We start from the raw sequence: 19,306 nt of genomic DNA, 5'->3' as shown, positions 1-19,306 counted from the left end.
AACTGACATAATTATATATAATTTCCTTTTCTTAATACAGTTTCTGGAAGTACTAAAAAATGCACAGTAAGAAATGAAAAATGAAACTTCCTTTTTTGTTAATCTAACACCATCCCCATGAGAAAATGCTCCTAGCAGTATTGTATGCATCTTTTCCAGTTTTTCTGAAATTATTTTATGTGTATGCATAGATCTAATGTAAATTCTTATATAATTTTATTTAAAACAATCTTGTATCAGACTGGATGGACTGTCCTTTGCTTTTTTCATGGACGTCTTTATGGTGAATACATACAAATCCGTTACATTTTTTTTAGTAGTTGTATAAAGCTTTCTACTTTGGATGCATTGTAGTTTATTCAGCTAACCAATATTGATAGATATTTGAACTTTTTCCAGTTTTTCCTTTTATAAGGGAGAATGTACTAAACATTCTTAAATAACTTCTTTACATTCATGTATTTCCATATCCTTGCTCTTACTTCAGTAGGCTAGAGTTGCCAGGAGGAGGGCAGCTGAATCAACAGGTACACACATATTATATCAGTAAGTTGCTTTCAAAATGTTGAGCAACCTGACATTTTGGTCAACAGTGTATGAGAGTTCTAGTTTTTCCATATCCTCCCAGCTTCAAATGTCAAACTTTTACATTTTTTTGGAAAAATTCCACATAGATGCTTCAATTTTTATTTCCTATTTTCATAGCTATATTGGCCATTTGCATTTCCTTTTTTGTGAATTATATATTCACATTCTTTAATTCTTTTTACAGGGCTATTTGCCTTTCTATAGGTAACTGTAAGTCTCAAGTACTAGAAATATTAACACTGGAGGAGATTCTTCCTCGGAGCCTGCAGAAGGGACTGACATTGCCCATGCCTGGATGTCAGACTTCCAGCCTCCAGACTTGGAGGAATACATTTCTGTTGCTTAGGCGGCAAGCGTACAGAACTTTGTTATGGCAGCCCCAGAAATTAGGACAATGGGAAATTGTTTTGTAAGCCGGAAAGTGTTCTGCAGGTGGCAGGGACCCCCATGCTAGAACCATCTTTTCGTTTCAACTGCTGGCAGATCGAGTGGCCACCATCAAATGTTCCATCACCTGATGCCTTCCCACCATTTTCTATTTCTACATTTTCTTCTCTTTTTTTTCTCTTATTTTAAAAGAGCTGGGTTTTTTCTTGTTGTCATTCTTTTTTTTTTATTTTTTATTTTTGAGAGGGCATCTCTCATATTTATTGATCAAATGGTTGTTAACAACAATAAAATTCTGTATAGGGGAGTCAACGCTCAATGCACAATCATTAATCCACCCCCAGCCTAATTCTCGTCAGTCTCCAATCCTCTGAAGCATAACGAACAAGTTCTTACATGGTGAACGAATTCTTACATAGTGAATAAGTTCTTACATGGTGAACAGTGCAAGGGCAGTCATCACAGAAACTTTTGGTTTTGATCACGCATTATGAACTATAAACAATCAGGTCAAATATGAATATTTGTTTGATTTTTATACTTGATTTATATGTGGACCCCACATTTCTCCCTTTATTATTATTATTATTTTTATTTTTAATAAAATGCTGAAGTGGTAGGTAGATGCAAGATAAAGGTAGAAAACATAGTTTAGTGCTGTAAGAGGGCAAATGTAGATGATCAGGTGTGTGCCTGTAGACTATGTGCTAATCCAAGCTAGACAAGGGCAATAAAACATCCACGGATGCAGAAGATTTCTCTCAAAACAGGAGGGGTGAGGTTCTAAGCCTCACCACTGTTGATCCCCAATTTCTCACCTGATGGTCCCCCTGCGACTGTGCCTGTCTTAGGTTGTTCCTCCCTTGAGGAATCTTACCCGTCTCTGGCTTACATTTTCTTCTTTTAAAAAATGTTTCACTTCCTCTTCTGTGCCCTTTTGCTCTTCTTTCACTTCTCGCATTCCCAGTGTAGGGCTGGATCTTTTACTCATTGCGACTTTTTAAGAGCTACTGTTTGGCCACCAGCGTGCCCCAGGGTTCAGTCCGCACAGTACCAGGTGGCCTCATCATAGCCCGAGGGGGCTCCTCAGATGCAACCGCCATCTGACAGATGGGCAATTCAGGCACAGGGCAAAGGGGTCACAGAGCTCAAAGGCAGCAGGCTCACTCTAGAATGTGTGATTCTAATCTAACCACAGTCAGAGTGGGAACTGTGGTCTTAGGGCACGTATTCACTTAGGGATTAGATTCTGTCTTCTAACGTAACAGAACCCCCACCACCCAAACAGTTGTTTCACTGAGAGGCAGGCATGGGGGGAGCTATGCCAGGCTCCTCTGTGCTTCCCTGGCTCCCTGCAGCCCTGCCTTTTAATCCAGCCAGCCTTGCGGTAACCAGGTCACCAGGAATGGGCAGTCCCATTGAGTGGTTCTGATTCAGGAATATGGCATCTGTGGACACTTCTTTCTGCTCTAAGAAAAGTTGACAAGCGGAGAAGCACGGACAGCTCTTTGCCTATTGATGTGGGCCCTGAAGAGCCCATGATAGATGGCTCTGTGTGCCTGCAGGGGCCAGTACGAGTTGTCCTCAACTGTGACCAATTTTTTGAAGAAGAAGAGGCAGATGGATGGAGAGGAAATAAACCCAGAAGCTCAGGCAAAGGCTGACAGAGGGCCTAGTTGGTTCCAGTTAGCTGTGTGCTTAAAAAATGGTTAAATATTAATTTAGTTTTTTTCATATCAAAGGGCAAAATTCAAAGCAAGGAGGGCTAGGCAGGCTCGGTGAAGAGCGCTGTTAGTTCAGAGAAACAGCCAGGAGGCCTGCACGCCAGCGAGTGTGAACAATTTGATCTCGCTCCTGCCGGGGCTCCCTCCCAAATGGCCTGCCTTCTCCAAGCATTCCGCAGAGTTTATGCAGTGGTTTTCTTTTTAGGGCTTTGGGGGGTGATTGTGGGTGACAAGCTGCTGGTGGTGCCACAGGATGGAAGCCACTGGCTCAGTATGAAGGACATAATTGAGCCTCTCAGTGAGAAGGGACATGACATCCTGGTGCTGGTGCCCGAGGTCAATCTGCTTCTGAAAGAATCCAAACACTACAGAAGAAGAATCTACCCAGTGCCCTACGACCAGGAAGAGCTGAAGAGCCGTTTCCGTGCTTTCGGGAATCAGAACTTTGCTGAGAGGTGGTTCCTGAATGCCGCCCTGACGGAGTACAGAAATAACATGATTGTCATTGACATGCTCTTCGTCAACTGCCAGAGCCTCCTGCAGGACACTGACACCCTGACCTTCCTCAGGGAGGGGAAATTTGACGCCCTTTTCACAGACCCCGCCTTACCCTGTGGGGTGATTCTGGCCGAGTACCTGGGCCTGCCCCTTGTGTACCTCTTCAGGGGCTTCCCGTGCTCCCTAGAGCACGCCATCAGCAGAAGCCCGAACCCTGTGTCCTACATCCCCAGGTGCTACACTCAGTTCTCGGACCGGATGACTTTCCCCCAGCGGGTGGCCAACTTCCTCGTCAATCACTTGGAGACCTCTCTGTTTCACCGCCTCTATTCCAAGTATGAGGACCTTGCATCGGGCGTCCTCAAGAGGGACGTGCACCTGCCCACCTTGTATCGGAAGGGCTCCATCTGGCTGTTGAGATATGACTTCGTGCTGGAGTACCCCAGGCCGATCATGCCCGGTATGATCTTCATCGGGGGGATCAACTGCCAGGCCAAGAAAGCCCTGCCTCAGGTCGGTGGTTTTCTTTCTTTCCGATGGACCCGTTTCCTCGCGGGCAGACACCGCTCCCCTGTGCTTTGCCTCCCCTTCCTCATGTGGCCCCTCTAGGTGGCTGTCGCCTAGGAGGGCTGCCTGAGGAGGGGAGGCCAGGCTCTGAGAAGAGGGGCCGGTAAGAAATCTGCGGCTGAGGCTCTGAATGAACACCAGGCTCATGCCCAGCAGCAAGAGGATAAATCTTTGGCTAGGGTATCTGGGGACAGTCACAGAATCACAGAATGAGCCTTAGACGTTCCCGGCTCAAATCCTACACTTACCTGTTGAGGAAACAGGTGGAGGCTTGACCTGGAGAACACAGAGCTCAGAGGTCACTTGAGGCTGAAACCCGTTTCCCCCTCTCTGTGCCATGCTTTTTTCCTGGGCTCTTAATGGGGGCCAACAAATGATAGCTGGTGGGCCACATCTATCCAGAGGCCTGCTTTTATATAGTCCAGAACTAAGAGTGGTTTTCAAATTTTTCAACGATGCTAAGAAACAACCACACAGGGCCTCCTCTCCCACCATGCACTGGGTCACCTGGCCCCAAAACAGTTCCGTTTGTTGTGTTTCCTCTGCCCGGGGGCCTTCAGTCCAGGCCGGGTGCTGGAACACACTCAGCATTGCCCTTTTGCTTCTTAGTTGGGACCCATCTATCCATGGCTTAACCTTTTTCCCACTGGAGTAGTCAGGTTTGAAATATCTCCATTTTAGAAGAGAGTTTAACATTTATATTTCCTTATTAGAAGTGCCATTATTGAAGTGTTTTTCCTAGAACAAAGGAATTCAGTGATACATCTTAGTCTCTTCCACTTGCAATACCAAGACCTGCTCAGCTTTGAGAAGACCGGGTTCTGCTCTCCCTGTTGTGGGCAACGCACAGACCTTCGAGGCAAGTCCTGGCCCGAGCTCAGGCTCCTGGGCCAGCACATCCTCTCTGCACAGCCCGCTCTGGGAGGAGTGAGCTAGGGTGGGGAAGGACCAGCTTTCCCTTCCCTCTGGCTCCAGGGATTGTTCCCTTATCCCCATACATTAGCAGGGAAAGAGTTACAAGACTAAGATTCCAACCCAGCTGTGTGACGGAGATAAGCAGGCTGTTTCTCCAGGTGAAATGGGAACTCTGGAAGCTGTGGTAGGACGCAGATAAGACCAAGTTCACAGAGCTTTGAAAACGGTACAGGCAGACAAATGGGACAGGGCTGTTTAGGCTGCAATACCAGGATGGAGGGCCCTGGGACAAGAGGTTGTCAACTTTCACATCAACAAGCAAGCTGCTGTTTCTGGGCAAGCTGAGTAAGCTAGGACAATGGCTGTAGCCAGGGGCTGAGGCAGGATAAGAACCATACCACTGTCACTTTCCCACCCTAGGTCCTGGGTGTGTCTGGCACTCTTTTTTCCAATTATGTAGACCTGACAAGTAACAGCCTGAGGGAGGGAAGAAAGGAGGCCAGATGATGGGCCGGCTGGTCTGACCACCCTCCTCCTGGCCTTGTAGCCTTTGACTTCAGCTTCTTATCTGAAGATGGGGCTGACATCCGCCTCCCCCTCACAAGGTTGTTTAAGGATCAAATGCACATGAAAGTGCTTTGTGGGCTGTCAGGGGAACCTGTGACTCCTATCCCCCTTTTCTCTGACCCTCAGCTCAATATGGCTGGAACTCTTTGGGAGGTGATAAAAACAATGTGGTGTTGAAACATTCTTTGGGGGAAAGCTTTCTCAGAAAATTAGACCCCATTCCTCAGAACTAGCTCTTCTGTTTCCAGGTTACCTCCTCTTGTGATCTGGAATCATCTAGATGGTGGTTCTTAAACCAGGGTGATTTTTCCCCCAGGGGGACAATATCTGGAGATGTTTTTGGTGTCTCAGTTAGGGGATGACTAATTGTGTCACCTAGTAGACGCACCTGACTATTGTCATCGAGAAGACAGAGGCCAGGGATGCCATGATCAATCCTACAAAGCCCAAGAGATACCTGTTAGGCAGAAGGGCAGACATGAGTGGGGTGGAGGAAGAATAAAGCCAGTGGAGCTCACTAAAAGGGATTTAAAGAGTTAACCAGATAAAACCAGAGGGCCAAAAAGGACTCAGAGAGTTAAGGGGTTAATTAGTTTAAGTTTCAAAGGCCAGGAGTGACTTGGAATGTCAGGATAGTCCCCAGATAAAAGTCAGTCAAGGACTTCCTGGCCCTAGCCCATGAGGGAGGACAGGGAAATAGGACAAGGGTCATGCCATTGTAAAATCTACTTAGCTAGTGCCAAAGGCCCAGCTTCTTCTTTAATTTAATCTATATGCTGTTCTTCCAGCCCCTTAAGTAACTTTATAACTAAGACAGCAGATAGACCACCAAAGTATAAATAAACTTACGTGGATAAAGAATGATGAGATCCAGACCAGCACAGTCACTTGAATAATTCTATTCTTAAGACAAAACTTCAAAAGAATTATGAATCACCTGTATACGTCATGCCTTATGCTGACCCTTATCCAAAAGGCCCTATGAAACTCCAAACCCTAAACCCTTAAGTGAGCCTCCTTCTTGAAGTTGCCCTTTCTTCGAGTGTGTCACACTCTGTGCTCTACTCCAGATAAGTAGGGAAGGGCTACTGAGATCTCTGATCTGGGCTAGCAAGTTTCCATCACCTGGGTGACCCAGATAGGGTTGTAGCCGAACAATTGTGCTGTTTAGTAGCCTGCCTGAAAATCTCCTTTCTTTGCTTTGGGAAGTTCTTAGACCATAATCTCACCCCATCTAATTCTCTGAGGTTCCCCCAAATCCTGGGGTGGTAGGGACTTAGTTCCCATGCCATGCAGATTAAAATGGACACTGGATGCCAGTTGACCCTGGCTTTAGGAGCTGGCAAGGGATTGCCCAGTGCCAAGCAGGAGTTTAAGTAAATGTGTGTGGATCCGCCCCTACGTTCTCCGGCCCTCCTTTGGGCTGTCTGCTGCGAGCACCCCCTAGTGGACATTTCGATGAACTGCCCTTTATGTTTGCCCTGCCTCAATACAGCTGCATTTTTTATTCAAGCTCTCACCTTGTATAAATGGCATCTGAACAGGACTCCCTGGGTCCAGGTGGACCCCTTAAATCATTCCCTACTTCTCTGCAAGTGATGTATTTCAGAAACACAAACCTGGCTGCTATGCAACACCTCTTCAGTGACTGCCCCAGCCTTCAGCATGAACCCCAGGCGTCTGGTTTGGCATACAAGCTCCGTGTTGACTGTTCCCTAGTTATGGGTTGAATTGTGAGCTCTAACAGAAAAGATGCATTGAAGTCTTAACTCTCAGTACTTCAGGATGTGATGTATTTCAAAGCAGGTCTTTACAGAAGAAAAACCACATTAAAATGAGGTCATTAGGTTGGGCCCAATCCAATATGACTTGTGTCCTTATAAAAAGGGGAAACTTGGATACGTTGACAGCTGTGCATGGAAGGAAGATAATGTGAAGTCACACAGGGAGAAGACAGCCACGTGACTGAAGGAGTACCGGGGACCAACAGCCAACACCAGGGGCTGGGAAAGGCATAAAAAGACTCTCCCCTCAGGGGTTCAGTGGGAGTGTGGCCCGCCTGACCCCTGACTTGGACTCTGCTCTTCAGAATGTGAGATGTATACATTTCTGTTGTTCTAAGTCCCCCAGTTCTGGACACAGTTACAGCCACCCTAGAGGAAGGGAACAACCCCTCTATCCTTTCAGTCTCCTGCTTCCTGCCCTTGCACACTGTACAAGTCTCCCAAGTCATATTTTTCTCTTACCATTAGGAATGCTTCCTGCCATCTCCATGCCTCTATGCAGGGGTTGGCAGGGGACAACAAAGCGCTTGGGAACAAATTTTAGAGGGGTGATATAAGAGGTGAAAAAGCCATAAAAAATGGTTGTTGGTAAAGGTAGTCTCCCTCATGCGGTTCCCCACTCGGCTGTTATAACTGTCCTCTGGAGGAACGGGCTGGGGTCTTTCTACTGTGGTGCAGGAGGGATGCATGGAGGCAAATGGCTCTGCATCAGCGATCAGGAGAGACCTGCTGGCCGGCGGGGTCCAGTGCCCTCCATCGGAGCGGACCTTCCGGTGTCTCTTCCGTGGCTAAGGCACGCTTCCATCCGGTGCTCGGCCGGGCTCGGTTGTGTCCTTGGGGACTCTGAGAACAAGATGCAGTGGGCAGAGGTGTTTGACCTCTATTCCCAGTGGCCGGCATAGTGATGTTCTTTGCACTTCTATGTGCAGTTGCTGCCCTACCTTGGTAACCAGTGCCTGGTACTAGGCTCAATTGTACGGTATAGAGAGCGCAGTTGCCAAGGGCACTCATAATGGCAGGGTGGAAACACAGGGGCTTGTCAGCCCTGTTGTCCCAGGGTGGTGTGACTTCACTGGGGCTGCGGGTGACTGAGGGGCTGGCCACTTGCTGGCAAATGGGGACAAATGGGATGTGGACAGTGTTCCTGTGAATGGGAAGGACCTGTGCAGAGGTGAGGGCAGCAGCCTGAGACAGGGTGCTAAGAAGGGAAGGGAAATCCTGCTCTGGCTCTCGGCTACCCTCGCACTCCCATTTCATCCACCTTTCATTTCCCCCCTTCCATTTCTGCCTGCTTTTGATTGTTCTGTAGTGCCTTTGGACAGCATGTTAAAAAAACCTTTTGCAAGGATTTATAATCTTAGTTGTGGGAGCATTGCTCTGATGGGAGCTATTCCTTTATTACCAGAAGCCAGAAATGCTTCCTTGTGAATTTGAAAATATTTTTTGGTCTTGTTAAAAATCCCAGTGAGATTTTGTTTGGGTTTGTATTAAACTTGTAGTTCAACTTAGGACAAAAATCAAGGGCGTTGAAACGTTAAATCTTTCCATCCTCTTCATTTATTCCATTTAGATTTGTATCTTTAATCAGAGCAGAGAAGGCACCACCACCATGACCAGCCCCGTTGCTACGCCGCATCTTCCTGCTGGCTTGTAGTATTTCTGTTGGGTTGGGTTGTAAACACGCGGCAAACATTCACAGTGAGGGACGCTGTAGATGGTGCCCTGGGACACCGTCGGACAGGCGCCCACTGCAGTCGCCGCTGTACGACAGAGACTTCCGAGTTCTTCACCAAACCAAGGGAAAGTAAGCCAGGAGCTGGGTGCTTCTGCCTCTAGGTATGGTGGTGGCCGGAAACGTGGGCACTTCCCTTGCTAACAATAAGAAAAGCATCTTCCGCAGCAACGAACGTCACCTCCCACTCACCGTCACGCGAGCAGCTTCCCTCCTATACATTGAAGCCGCTTTGCATGGCTGTTTGTGTGAGTGAATTTGGGACTGAAAACATAGGATTTGACCTGTGAGTAGGACAGAAACTGAGCCTTGGGAAAAACATACAGCTACGTGGCTGGGACAGAAAGAGCATCCAGAGCAAGAGAGTGGACAACTTGGTGTTGGAAAGCAGCTAAGGAAACCAGGATCTGGCCTCCCAGCCTACAGAGAATGGTCACACCGAATGCTCCCTGCACAGTGGCAGCTAGGGTCACGTGCGAGGTGCCCTGGCATGCACATATTTGCCCGGGGTGGGTTGGGAGGGGCATCTGTTCGCAATGTGGATCCCTGATGGAGGTAACCTCCTCTCAAAGGGAAGCCTCAGCGTCTCCTGTCACGGGGGCCTGGGCCAGGACGTAGCTATGGCGGATGCTGTGGATACAGAACAGCACACTTGGGGAGAAAGACAGCCCGAGGAGCCCACCCACACCGTCCCTGGGGTTCCCAGGACAAGGCGATGTCAGCATCTTGCTGAGCACATGTGGAGTTGCTTTCTGGAGCAGGGCCAGCCTCATAGGCACACCACCCATGCCACTGCACAGGGCCCAAACCTCTGAAAGGAACCCATAAATTGTATAGCTCTCCTTGTTCTGGAGAAGCCCGTCCTTATCAGGAGTTAGGACTGTAAATGACCTTGGAGGAAAGCCTGAGCATAAACTGCCCAATTTAATAAAGGCCTGGGTTCATGAGTACCTCAATCCCTAAACAACAGCAGACTGGAACCATTAGCATACAGGAGAAAAGAAATTCAGACAAGGCCCAATCTGAGGCCTGAGGACGTCTGCCTCCTGTCCCCGCTGAGCAGGGCCTGTGGGGAGGGGCTTTCTGGCCTTACTGCATTATTGCTAAGGGTTGTCTGGCCTAGTTCTTGCTTTAGATAACAGCACTTTGTTCTATGAGGTCAACATGGAGTTTTCAGCAAACCTTTGTGTGGTCCTCATCAAGCCTCTAGTTCAGGATTCCTCCACATATTTCCATACTGGAGAGCTGCCTCCAATGAGGCAGATTCTTCCCTGAACATCACAAGAGATGTCCTTGTATGGGAAAGGAACAAAACCAGGGAGCCAGCATCCCCCTCCCTATTTGAAGAAAGCTGTCTTAGCAAAGTTATACGTATTTTCTGGATGGGCTCCGTGTTACTTACCCATGAAAGGGGGTAAAGAGTTCTGGAGTTATAATTAAGTCACACAGAGCAGAGAGGTTATGGCTGGGAGCAGGGCCTTGGTGACCCCTCAGAACTCCTGCCCAGGGCCCCGTGACAGGAGATGCTGAGGCTTCCCTTTGAGAGGAGGTTACCTCCATCAGGGATCCACATTGAGAACAGATGCCCCTCCCCAACCCACCCCGGGCAAATATGTACATGCCAGGGCACCTCCCACGTGACCCTAGCTGCCACTGTGCAGGGAGCATTCGGTGTGACCATTCTCGGTAGGCTGGGAGGCCAGATCCTGGTTTCCTTAGCTGCTTTCCAACACCAAGTTGTCCACTCTCTTGCTCTGGATGCTCTTTCTGTCCCAGCCACGTAGCTGTATGTTTTTCCCAAGGCTCAGTTTCTGTCCTACTCACAGGTCAAATCCTATTTTTTCAGTCCCTTTTAGAACATGGTTAAGAGAGAAGTGGGAGGTGATCAAATGAGAGGTGTCTGCAATACTGTTCTGGGAATTAGATGAAAAACAAGAGAGTGAACTAAATGTTCCCGGAGAGAGCAGCAAAGTCAAATGAGTTTTCCAAGATAAGGCAGATTGATCTCTCTCTGGGTGGAAGCAGAAGGGCAGGGCCAGAGGGGAAAGACTGCAATAGATTTATTCTGTAATGATTAATGTAAGGAGGGCACGCTGCCTTCCAATTACATGCCACTCTGCTAAGTGGCTCCAAGATAAAATGAAGACAAACAAAGTAAATGTAGGAGGCGCAGCGTGAGCGGGAGAGTCAGCTGCTTTCGGCTTCCGCCGAGATGAACGCGGGACTCCAGGTTTCTGGGCCCGTGCTGGCGGGGGTGTTGCTCTTCCTGTGCGCTGGGCCCTGGGCCGAGGGCGGGAAGGTGCTGGTGTTCCCCGCGGAGGGCAGCCACTGGCTCAGCATGAAGAAGGCCGTGCAGGCGCTCCAGGCCTGGGGCCACCAAATAGTGGTCCTTGCGCCAGAGGTGAATGTACATATCAAGGGAGAGGACTTTTTCACCCTGAAGACCTATGCTGTCCCATACACCCAGGATGAATTTGATGACCTCTTTTTAAGCCAGCATCAAATGATTTTTGAAAGACAACATTTTCTGAAGACATTTTGGAAATCTATGTCAATGATGAAAACTTTTAGTGAACTTATTTACAAGTCTTGTAAGGATCTGCTGTATAACAAGGACTTGATCAGGCACCTAAACGACACTTCCTTTGATGTGGTTTTAACCGATCCTGTGTTCCCATGTGGGGCATTGCTGGCTGAGTACCTATCAATTCCTGCTGTGTATTTTTTGCGTATCATTCCATGTGAATTAGATTTTGAGGGTACACAGTGCCCAAACCCTTACTCATATATTCCTAGGTTTTTAACACAAAATTCAGACCACATGACATTCCTGCAAAGGGTAAAGAACATGCTCTACCCTCTGGCCCTGATACACATTTGCCAATTTTCTTATGGTCCTTATTCAAGTCTTGCTTCTGAAATTCTTCAAAGAGAGGTGTCGCTGGTGGATGTTCTCGGCTCTGCATCGGTGTGGCTGTTCAGAGCAGACTTTGTGTTCGACTACCCCAGGCCAATCATGCCAAACATGGCCTTCATTGGGGGCATAAACTGTGCCAACAGGAAGCCATTATCTCAGGTCTGTATCAGTTCCAATCAGTGTTCCAGGGGGACACATTTTTTTTAAACCTTTCTTCCAGGTGCTTACTTATCTACCAATCTTTGTACAGATTGCCACTTTTTATTATCCTTCTAACAGTCTTTGAGAAGTTGTTAAAGTGCCTCCACTGGTGGAGGAAAGCTCTGCATTGGTCACCAAGCAAAATGAGAGGCACAAGGGAGGGTCAATGGCAGGACTGACAAGCAAGGGTGTTCTTCAACCAAGATCGTCCCTTTTGTAAAGGCACTGTTTTCGTGGCTGTGCACTCTTCTCCAGCTGTGCAGCTGCAGGGAAATTGAACTGGGAACTGATCCAGCGGGGTGTTTTGCTTGTGGGTGTTCGTTTAGGAGGATAGACGAACTAGCGCATTGCATTTGTTGACCTGATAGTAGTTAGCGGTCCTATCTCGGAAGGGACTAAGGTATGACCACCGGACACACAAACACCCAAAGGAAGCGGAAGTTTAAAAGAAATCAAAAAATAACTGCAAGGGAGACCATGCTGGGGAAGATGGGAGCTCTGTGATGGGAGAAAGAAATAATTGAGTCCAGTTTTCCAGAGATGAGCTGCGCTGACAAGACGTTTCCTGACCAAGAGTTGGTGTCTGGCGTGTAATATGGGGACGTCCCAGGGATGGACTGCGTATCAGATGGCTCTTCTCCTTGGGATGCTGTAGTCATTGAAGGAGAGTGGAAGGGCTTAGGGAAGAGATCACACTATGAGCCTGTAAACCCAGTCAAGGTGGAACAGTGATGAAATTAGTCTAAAAGGTGACGGGCTCCTTAGAAGGGGCTGATCATAGCACCAATCCCACCCAACCCCACCGTAAACTTCCATGGGAGGAAATAGCGTCAGAGGCAGCTTTTAACCCTGAATATTTGGGTTTAATTGAAATAGGCGTTTTGGGAACTGTTTTCTTTATCCACTGAGTTAGCCATCTTTTTTTGCCTATTTATGCTGTGTTCACTTAGTACTAACTTTTGTGACTCTAGATCTTTTATAGTTTTTGTAGTTTTACTTCTGTATACCTCTTTTTATTAATGTGAATATTACTGCAAAGGACTCTAACATCACATTTCTTTTTGCCAAAGCCACAAGGAATCAATTCTACTTAGTTTTCTTTTTCCTTTATGCAATACATTTATTCACCTGTAAAGTATATATGTTCTATTAGATTTATAAAAATTGAAGAATAGGAAGTCATTTAAAGAGGAATTTTTGCTCTTTTAAGTTTTTCTATGTGAATATATTATGTAGAGTTAACTGCATTGGTTCAAATCCTCACTCCCATTTTTCTAACTAAATGACCAAAATGGGCAGGTAACCTAATCACTTTGGCCTCAATATTGTCAATATGAACACACAATGAATATTATCTATTATCATTATTTAAAAGGTGTCGAGCCGGATAAGATATATCATCTGGAGACCTTTAGATATGCTTATACCAGTTTTTTTAGAACATGAACATCATTTACACTTAAATTCTCAAGTATTATCCAGTATAGGTGAACTGTTATCATTCTCCACTAAACTCTTTTTCACATTGAGATTTTGTCATTCTTTATACTTGGTTTGGTGTGCTCTTTTTTTTTTCTTTTTTTTTTGAGAGGGCATCTCTCATATTTATTGATCAAATGGTTCTTAACAACAATAAAATTCTGTAGAGGGGGTCAACGCTCAATGCACAATCATTAATCCATCTCAAGCCTAATTCTCGTCAGTCTCCAATCTTCGGAAGCATAACGAACAAGTTCTTACATGGTAAACAAATTCTTACATAGTGAATAAGTTCTTACATGGTGAACAGTACAAGGGCAGTCATCACAGAAACTTTTGGTTTTGATCACGCATTATGAACTATAAACAATCAGGTCAAATATGAATATTTGTTTGATTTTTATACTTGATTTATATGTGGATCCCACATTTCTCCCTTTATTATTATTATTATTTTTATTTTTAATAAAATGCTGAAGTGGTAGGTAGATGCAAGATAAAGGTAGAAAACATAGTTTAGTGTTGCAAGAGAGCAATTGTAGTTGATCAGGTGTGTGCCTGTAGACTATGTGTTAATCCAAGCTAGACATGGGCAATAATACATCCACGGATGCAGAAGATTTCTCTCAAAACAGGGGGGGTGAGGTTCTTAGCCTCACCTCTGTTGATCCCCAATTTCTCACCTGATGGCCCCCCTGCGACTGTGCCTGTCTTAGGTTGTTCCTCCCTTGAGGAATCTTACCCATTTCTGGCTAACCAGTCATCTGCCAGGGCCATACAGGGAGATGTAAAGTTGTTAAGTGAGAGAGAAGCCATATTGTTTGAAAAGGTTAGCTTTTTACTTCTTTGCAGATTTATGCCCTGTGGCTTCTATGCCCAGTATTTGTCTTGAGGTTTCTTTACTACTTGGGGGAATTATGATACTCGGTAAATTTGATATGAGGCATGAATACTATTTAAGGGTTGTAATTAGGAAGGAAGAAGAAAAGCCATAGAGGTAGCAGATGGGAGAAAACATGGGAGGATTGATTATTTCTTTGACATATCTCCTTGTAGAGTAACTTAAGCATGTATAGGTTTTAAACTACTAACTAAATTGCACACACACATTTACATAATAGGAATACAGTTACATAACCAAAGCAGATCTATAATTACCAGCCATCTCCAGTGAAGCCAAGAAAACCAGTTAGGCACCCTAGGCATTTGTGAAAATTTGTCTATGATATAATGGATATTGTCCAACTGTACGTAAACAGTCTGAGAGAAATCAGACAAATTTAAACAACCCATTCCTGGGAACTGTTCACATCCCATATGTTCTTTTAACTGTAGATAGTCTGTAGTCGTAAGATTTTGGAGCGCTACAACTTGCACTTCTCCTAATTCTTGGTTGAGTTCCAACAATATAGATCCAGTCAAATTTCTTGTTTCACTGTATGCACAGGCCAGCTTAGATATCTCCTTCTTCATTCCCATGGCAAGTCCAGGAACCGGTGGGATGGATGCAGCTACAACTGCAGCATCGCCTGGATCTTTGTGGAGGTTTTTTGATGATCATCTTCTGGTATGAGTTTTCCAGAGAGTGCTGTTGGAAGTTCTTCTTCATATCGTATCTTAGTTCATTTTCTGGGTAGCCAAATTAGGCTTTGATCTTCTGTATAAACACAAACAGACCCTTTGCCCACACAAACAGACCCTTTGCCCACACTTTGATGTGCCCTTTATACCATTGTGTAGAACTCATTGGAGGTCACCACACAGGAACTGCTTTTTTTTTTTTTTAAGAGAAAGGAATATTATCAGAAAAGTGTACCTCCATAGCCGATCATCTGACACCCTTTAAGTGATCAAAATTAAGGATATTTAAAGCATGCATTAATCGTTGATTTACCATTAGTTTTATCCTATCAAGGAGTAATCCCCCTTTTCTTTCTTTCTTTTTTGTTTTGTTTTTTAATCTTTAATCTACACTTACATGAAGAATATTATGTTTACTAGGCTCTCCCCTATACCAGGTCCCCCCTATAAACCCCTTTACAGTCACTGTCCATCAGCATAGCAAAATGTTGTAGAATAACTACTTGTCTTCTCTGTGTTGTACAGCCCTCCCCTTTCTCCCCCCATGCATGCTAATCTTAATACCCCCTTTCTTCTTCCCTCCCCTTATCCCTCCCTACCCCCCCATCCTCCCCAGTCCCTTTCCCTTTGGTACCTGTTAGTACATTCTTAGGTTCTGTAATTCTGCTGCTGTTTTGTTCCTTCAGTTTTTCCATTGTTCTTATACTCCACAGATGAGTGAATTCATTTGGTATTTCTCTTTCTCCACTTGGCTTATTTCACTGAACATAATACCCTCCAGCTCCATCCATGTTGCTGCAAATGGTAGGATTTGCCCTCTTCTTATGGCTGAGTAGTATTCCATTGTGTATATATACCACATCTTCTTTATCCATTCATCTACCGATGGACATTTAGGTTGCTTCCAATTCTTGACTATTGTAAATAGTGCTGTGATAAACATAGGGGTGCATCTGTCTTTCTCAAACTTGATTGCTGCATTCTTAGGGTAAATTCCTAGGAGTGGAATTCCTGGGTCAAATGGTAGGTCTGTTTTGAGCATTTTGATGAACCTCCATATTGCTTTCCACAATGGCTGAACTAATTTACATTCCCACCAGCAGTGTAGGAGGGTTCCCCTTTCTCCACAGCCTCGCCAACATTTGTTGTTGTTTGTCTTTTGGATGGCAGCCATCCTTACTGGTGTGAGGTGATATCTCATTGTAGTTTTAATTTGCATTTCTCTGATAATTAACAATGTGGAGCATCTTTTCATGTGTCTGTTGGCCATCTGTACTTCTTTTTTGGAGAACTGTCTGTTCAGTTCCTCTGCCCATTTTTTAATTGGATTATTTGTTTTTTGTTTGTTGAGGTGTGTGAGCTCTTTATATATTTTGGACGTCAGGCCTTTATCGGATCTGTCATTTACAAATATATTCTCCCATACTGTAGGGTTCCTTTTTGTTCTATTGATGGTGTCTTTTGCTGTACAGAAGCTTTTCAGCTTAATATAGTCCCACTTGTTCATTTTTGCTGTTGTTTTCCTTGCCCGGGGAGATATGTTCAAGAAGAGGTCACTCCTGTTTATGTCTAAAAGGTTTTTACCTATGTTTTTTTCTAAGAGTTTTATGGTTTCATGACTTAGATTCAGGTCTTTGATCCATTTGGAATTTACTTTTGTGTATGGGGTTAGACAATGGTCCAGTTTCATTCTTCTACATGTAGCTGTCCAGTTTTGCCAGCACCATCTGTTGAAGAGACTGTCATTTCCCCATTGTATGTCCATGGGTCCTTTATCAAATATTAATTGACCATATATGTTTGGGTTAATTTCTGGAGTCTCTAATCTGTTCCACTGGTCTGTAGCTCTGTTCTTGTGCCAGTACCAAATTGTCTTGATTACTATGGCTTTATAGAAGAGCTTGAAGTTTGGGAGTGAGATCCCCCCTACTCCCCTACTTTATTCTTCTTTCTCAGGATTACTTTGGCTATTCGGGGTCTTTGGTGTTTCCATATGAATTTGTGAATTATTTGCTCCAGTTCATTGAAGAATGTTGCTGGTAATTTGAGAGGGATTGCATCAAATCTGTATATTGCTTTGGGCAGGATGGCCATTTTGACGATATTAATTCTTCCTAGCCATGAGCATGGGATGAGTTTCCATTTGTTAGTATCTCCTTTAATTTCTCTTATGAGTGACTTGTAGTTTTCAGGGTATAGGTCTTTCACTTCTTTGGTTAGGTTTATTCCAAGGTATTTTATTCTTTTTGATGCAGTTGTGAATGGAATTGTTTTCCTGATTTCTCTTTCTATTGGTTCATTGTTAGTGTATAGGAAAGCTACAGATTTCTGTGTGTTAATTTTGTATCCTGCAACTTTGCTGTATTCTGATATCAGTTCTAGTAGTTTTGGAGTGGAGTCTTTAGGGTTTTTTATGTACAATATCATATCATCTGCAAATAGTGACAGTTTAACTTCTTTACCAATCTGGATTCCTTATATTTCCTTGTTTTGTCTGATTGCTGTGGCTAGGACCTCTAGTACTATGTTAACTAACAGTGGGGAGAGTGGGCATCCCTGTCTAGATCCCGATCTCAGAGGAAATGATTTCAGCTTCTCGCTGTTCAGTATAATGTTGGCTGTGGGTTTATCATATATGGCCTTTATTATGTTGAGGTACTTGCCCTCTATTCCCATTTTGCTGAGAGTTTTTATCATGAATGGATGTTGAATTTTGTCAAATGATTTTCAGCATCTATGGAGATGATCATGTGGTTTTTGTCTTTCTTTTTGTTGATGTGGTGGATGATGTTGATGGATTTTTGAATGTTGTACTATCCTTGCATCCCTGGGATGAACCCCACTTGGTCATGGTGTATGATCCTTTTGATATTCTGTTGAATTCTGTTTGCTAAATTTTATTGAGTATTTTTGCATCTACATTCATCAGGGATATTGGTCTGTAATATTCTTTTTTGGTGGGGTCTTTGCCTGGTTTTGGTATTAGGGTGATGTTGGCTTCATAGAATGAGTTTGGGAGTATTCCCTCCTCTTCTATTTTTGGAACACTTTAAGGAGAATGGGTATTATGTCTTCTCTGTGTGTCTGATAAAATTCTGAGGTAAATCCATCCGGCCCCGGGGTTTTGTTCTTGGGTAATTTTTTGATTACCGTTTCAATTTCTTTGCTTGTAATTGGTTTGTTTAACTTTTGTGTTTCTTCCTTGGTCAGTCTTGGGAGGTTGTATTTTTCTAGGAAGTTGTCCATTTCTTCTAGGTTTTCCAGCTTGTTGGCATATAGGTTTTCATAGTAGTCTTTAATAATTCTTTGTATTTCTGTGGAGTCTGTTGTGATTTTTCCATTCTCATTTCTGATTCTGTTGATTTGTGTTGATTCTCTTTTTCTCTTAATAAGTTTGGCTAGAGGCTTATCTATTTTGTTTATTTTCTCAAAGAACCAGCTCTTGGTTTCGTTGATTTTTGCTATTGTTTTATTCTTCTCAATTTTGTTTATTTCTTCTCTGATCTTTATTATGTCCCTCCTTCTGCTGACTTTAGGCCTCATTTGTTCTTTTTCCAGTTTCGATAATTGTGATGTTAGACTATTCATTTGGGCTTGTTCGTCCTTTTTTTAAATATGCCTGGATTGCTATATACTTTCCTCTTAAGACTGCTTTTGCTGCATCCCACAGTAGTTGGGGCTTTGTGCTGTTGTTGTTGTTTGTTTCCATATATTGCTGCATCTACATTTTAATTTGGTCATTGATCCATTGATTATTTAGGAGCATGTTGTTAAGCCTCCACGTGTTTGTGAGCCTTTTTGTTTTCTTTGTAGGATTTATATCTAGTTTTATACCTTTGTGGTCTGAAAAATTGGTTGGTAGAATTTCAATATTTTGGAATTTACTGAGGCTCTTTTTGTGAGCTAGTATGTGGTCTATTCTGGAGAATGTTCCATGTGCACTTGAGAAGAATGTATATCCTGTTGCTTTTGGATGTAGAGTTCTATAGATGTCTATTAGGTCCATCTGTTCTAGTGTGTTGTTCAGTGCCTGTGTGTCCTTATTTATTTTCTGCCTGGTGGATCTATCCTTTGGGGTGAGTGGTGTTTCGAAGTCTCCTAAAATGAATGCATTGCAGTCTATTTCCCTCTTTAGTTCTGTTAGTATTTGTTTCACATAAGCTGGTGCTCCTGTGTTGGGTGCATATATATTTAGAATGGTTATATCCTCTTGTTGGACTGAGCCCTTTATCATTATGTAGTGTCCTTCTTGATCTGTTACTTTCTTTATTTTGAAGTCTATTTTGTCTGATATTAGTACTGCAACCCCTGCTTTCTTCTCACTGTTGTTTGCCTAAAATATGTTTTTCCATCCCTTGACTTTTAG

At 44.2% G+C, this 19,306-nt stretch overlaps 1 protein-coding gene across 1 annotated transcript in view; it reads left to right on the top strand.

Moving 5' to 3' along the window:
• Window positions 1–2,735: 2,735 nt before the first annotated feature.
• Window positions 2,736–19,306, top strand: part of LOC140843053 (UDP-glucuronosyltransferase 1A1-like) — a 35,523-nt gene continuing 18,952 nt past the window's right edge. Inside the window, exon 1 of the mRNA XM_073217958.1 lies at window positions 2,736–3,710. Coding sequence (XP_073074059.1) covers window positions 2,850–3,710 — 861 coding nt within the window. The 5' untranslated portion in view covers window positions 2,736–2,849. The remainder of the gene's footprint in view (window positions 3,711–19,306) is intronic.

The sequence above is a fragment of the Manis javanica genome, chromosome 12 (assembly GCF_040802235.1).
Source record: "Manis javanica isolate MJ-LG chromosome 12, MJ_LKY, whole genome shotgun sequence".
NCBI lineage: Eukaryota > Metazoa > Chordata > Mammalia > Pholidota > Manidae > Manis > Manis javanica.
The sequence above is the reverse complement of the archived record's forward strand: the minus strand, read 5'-3'. Positions and strand labels throughout refer to the sequence as shown.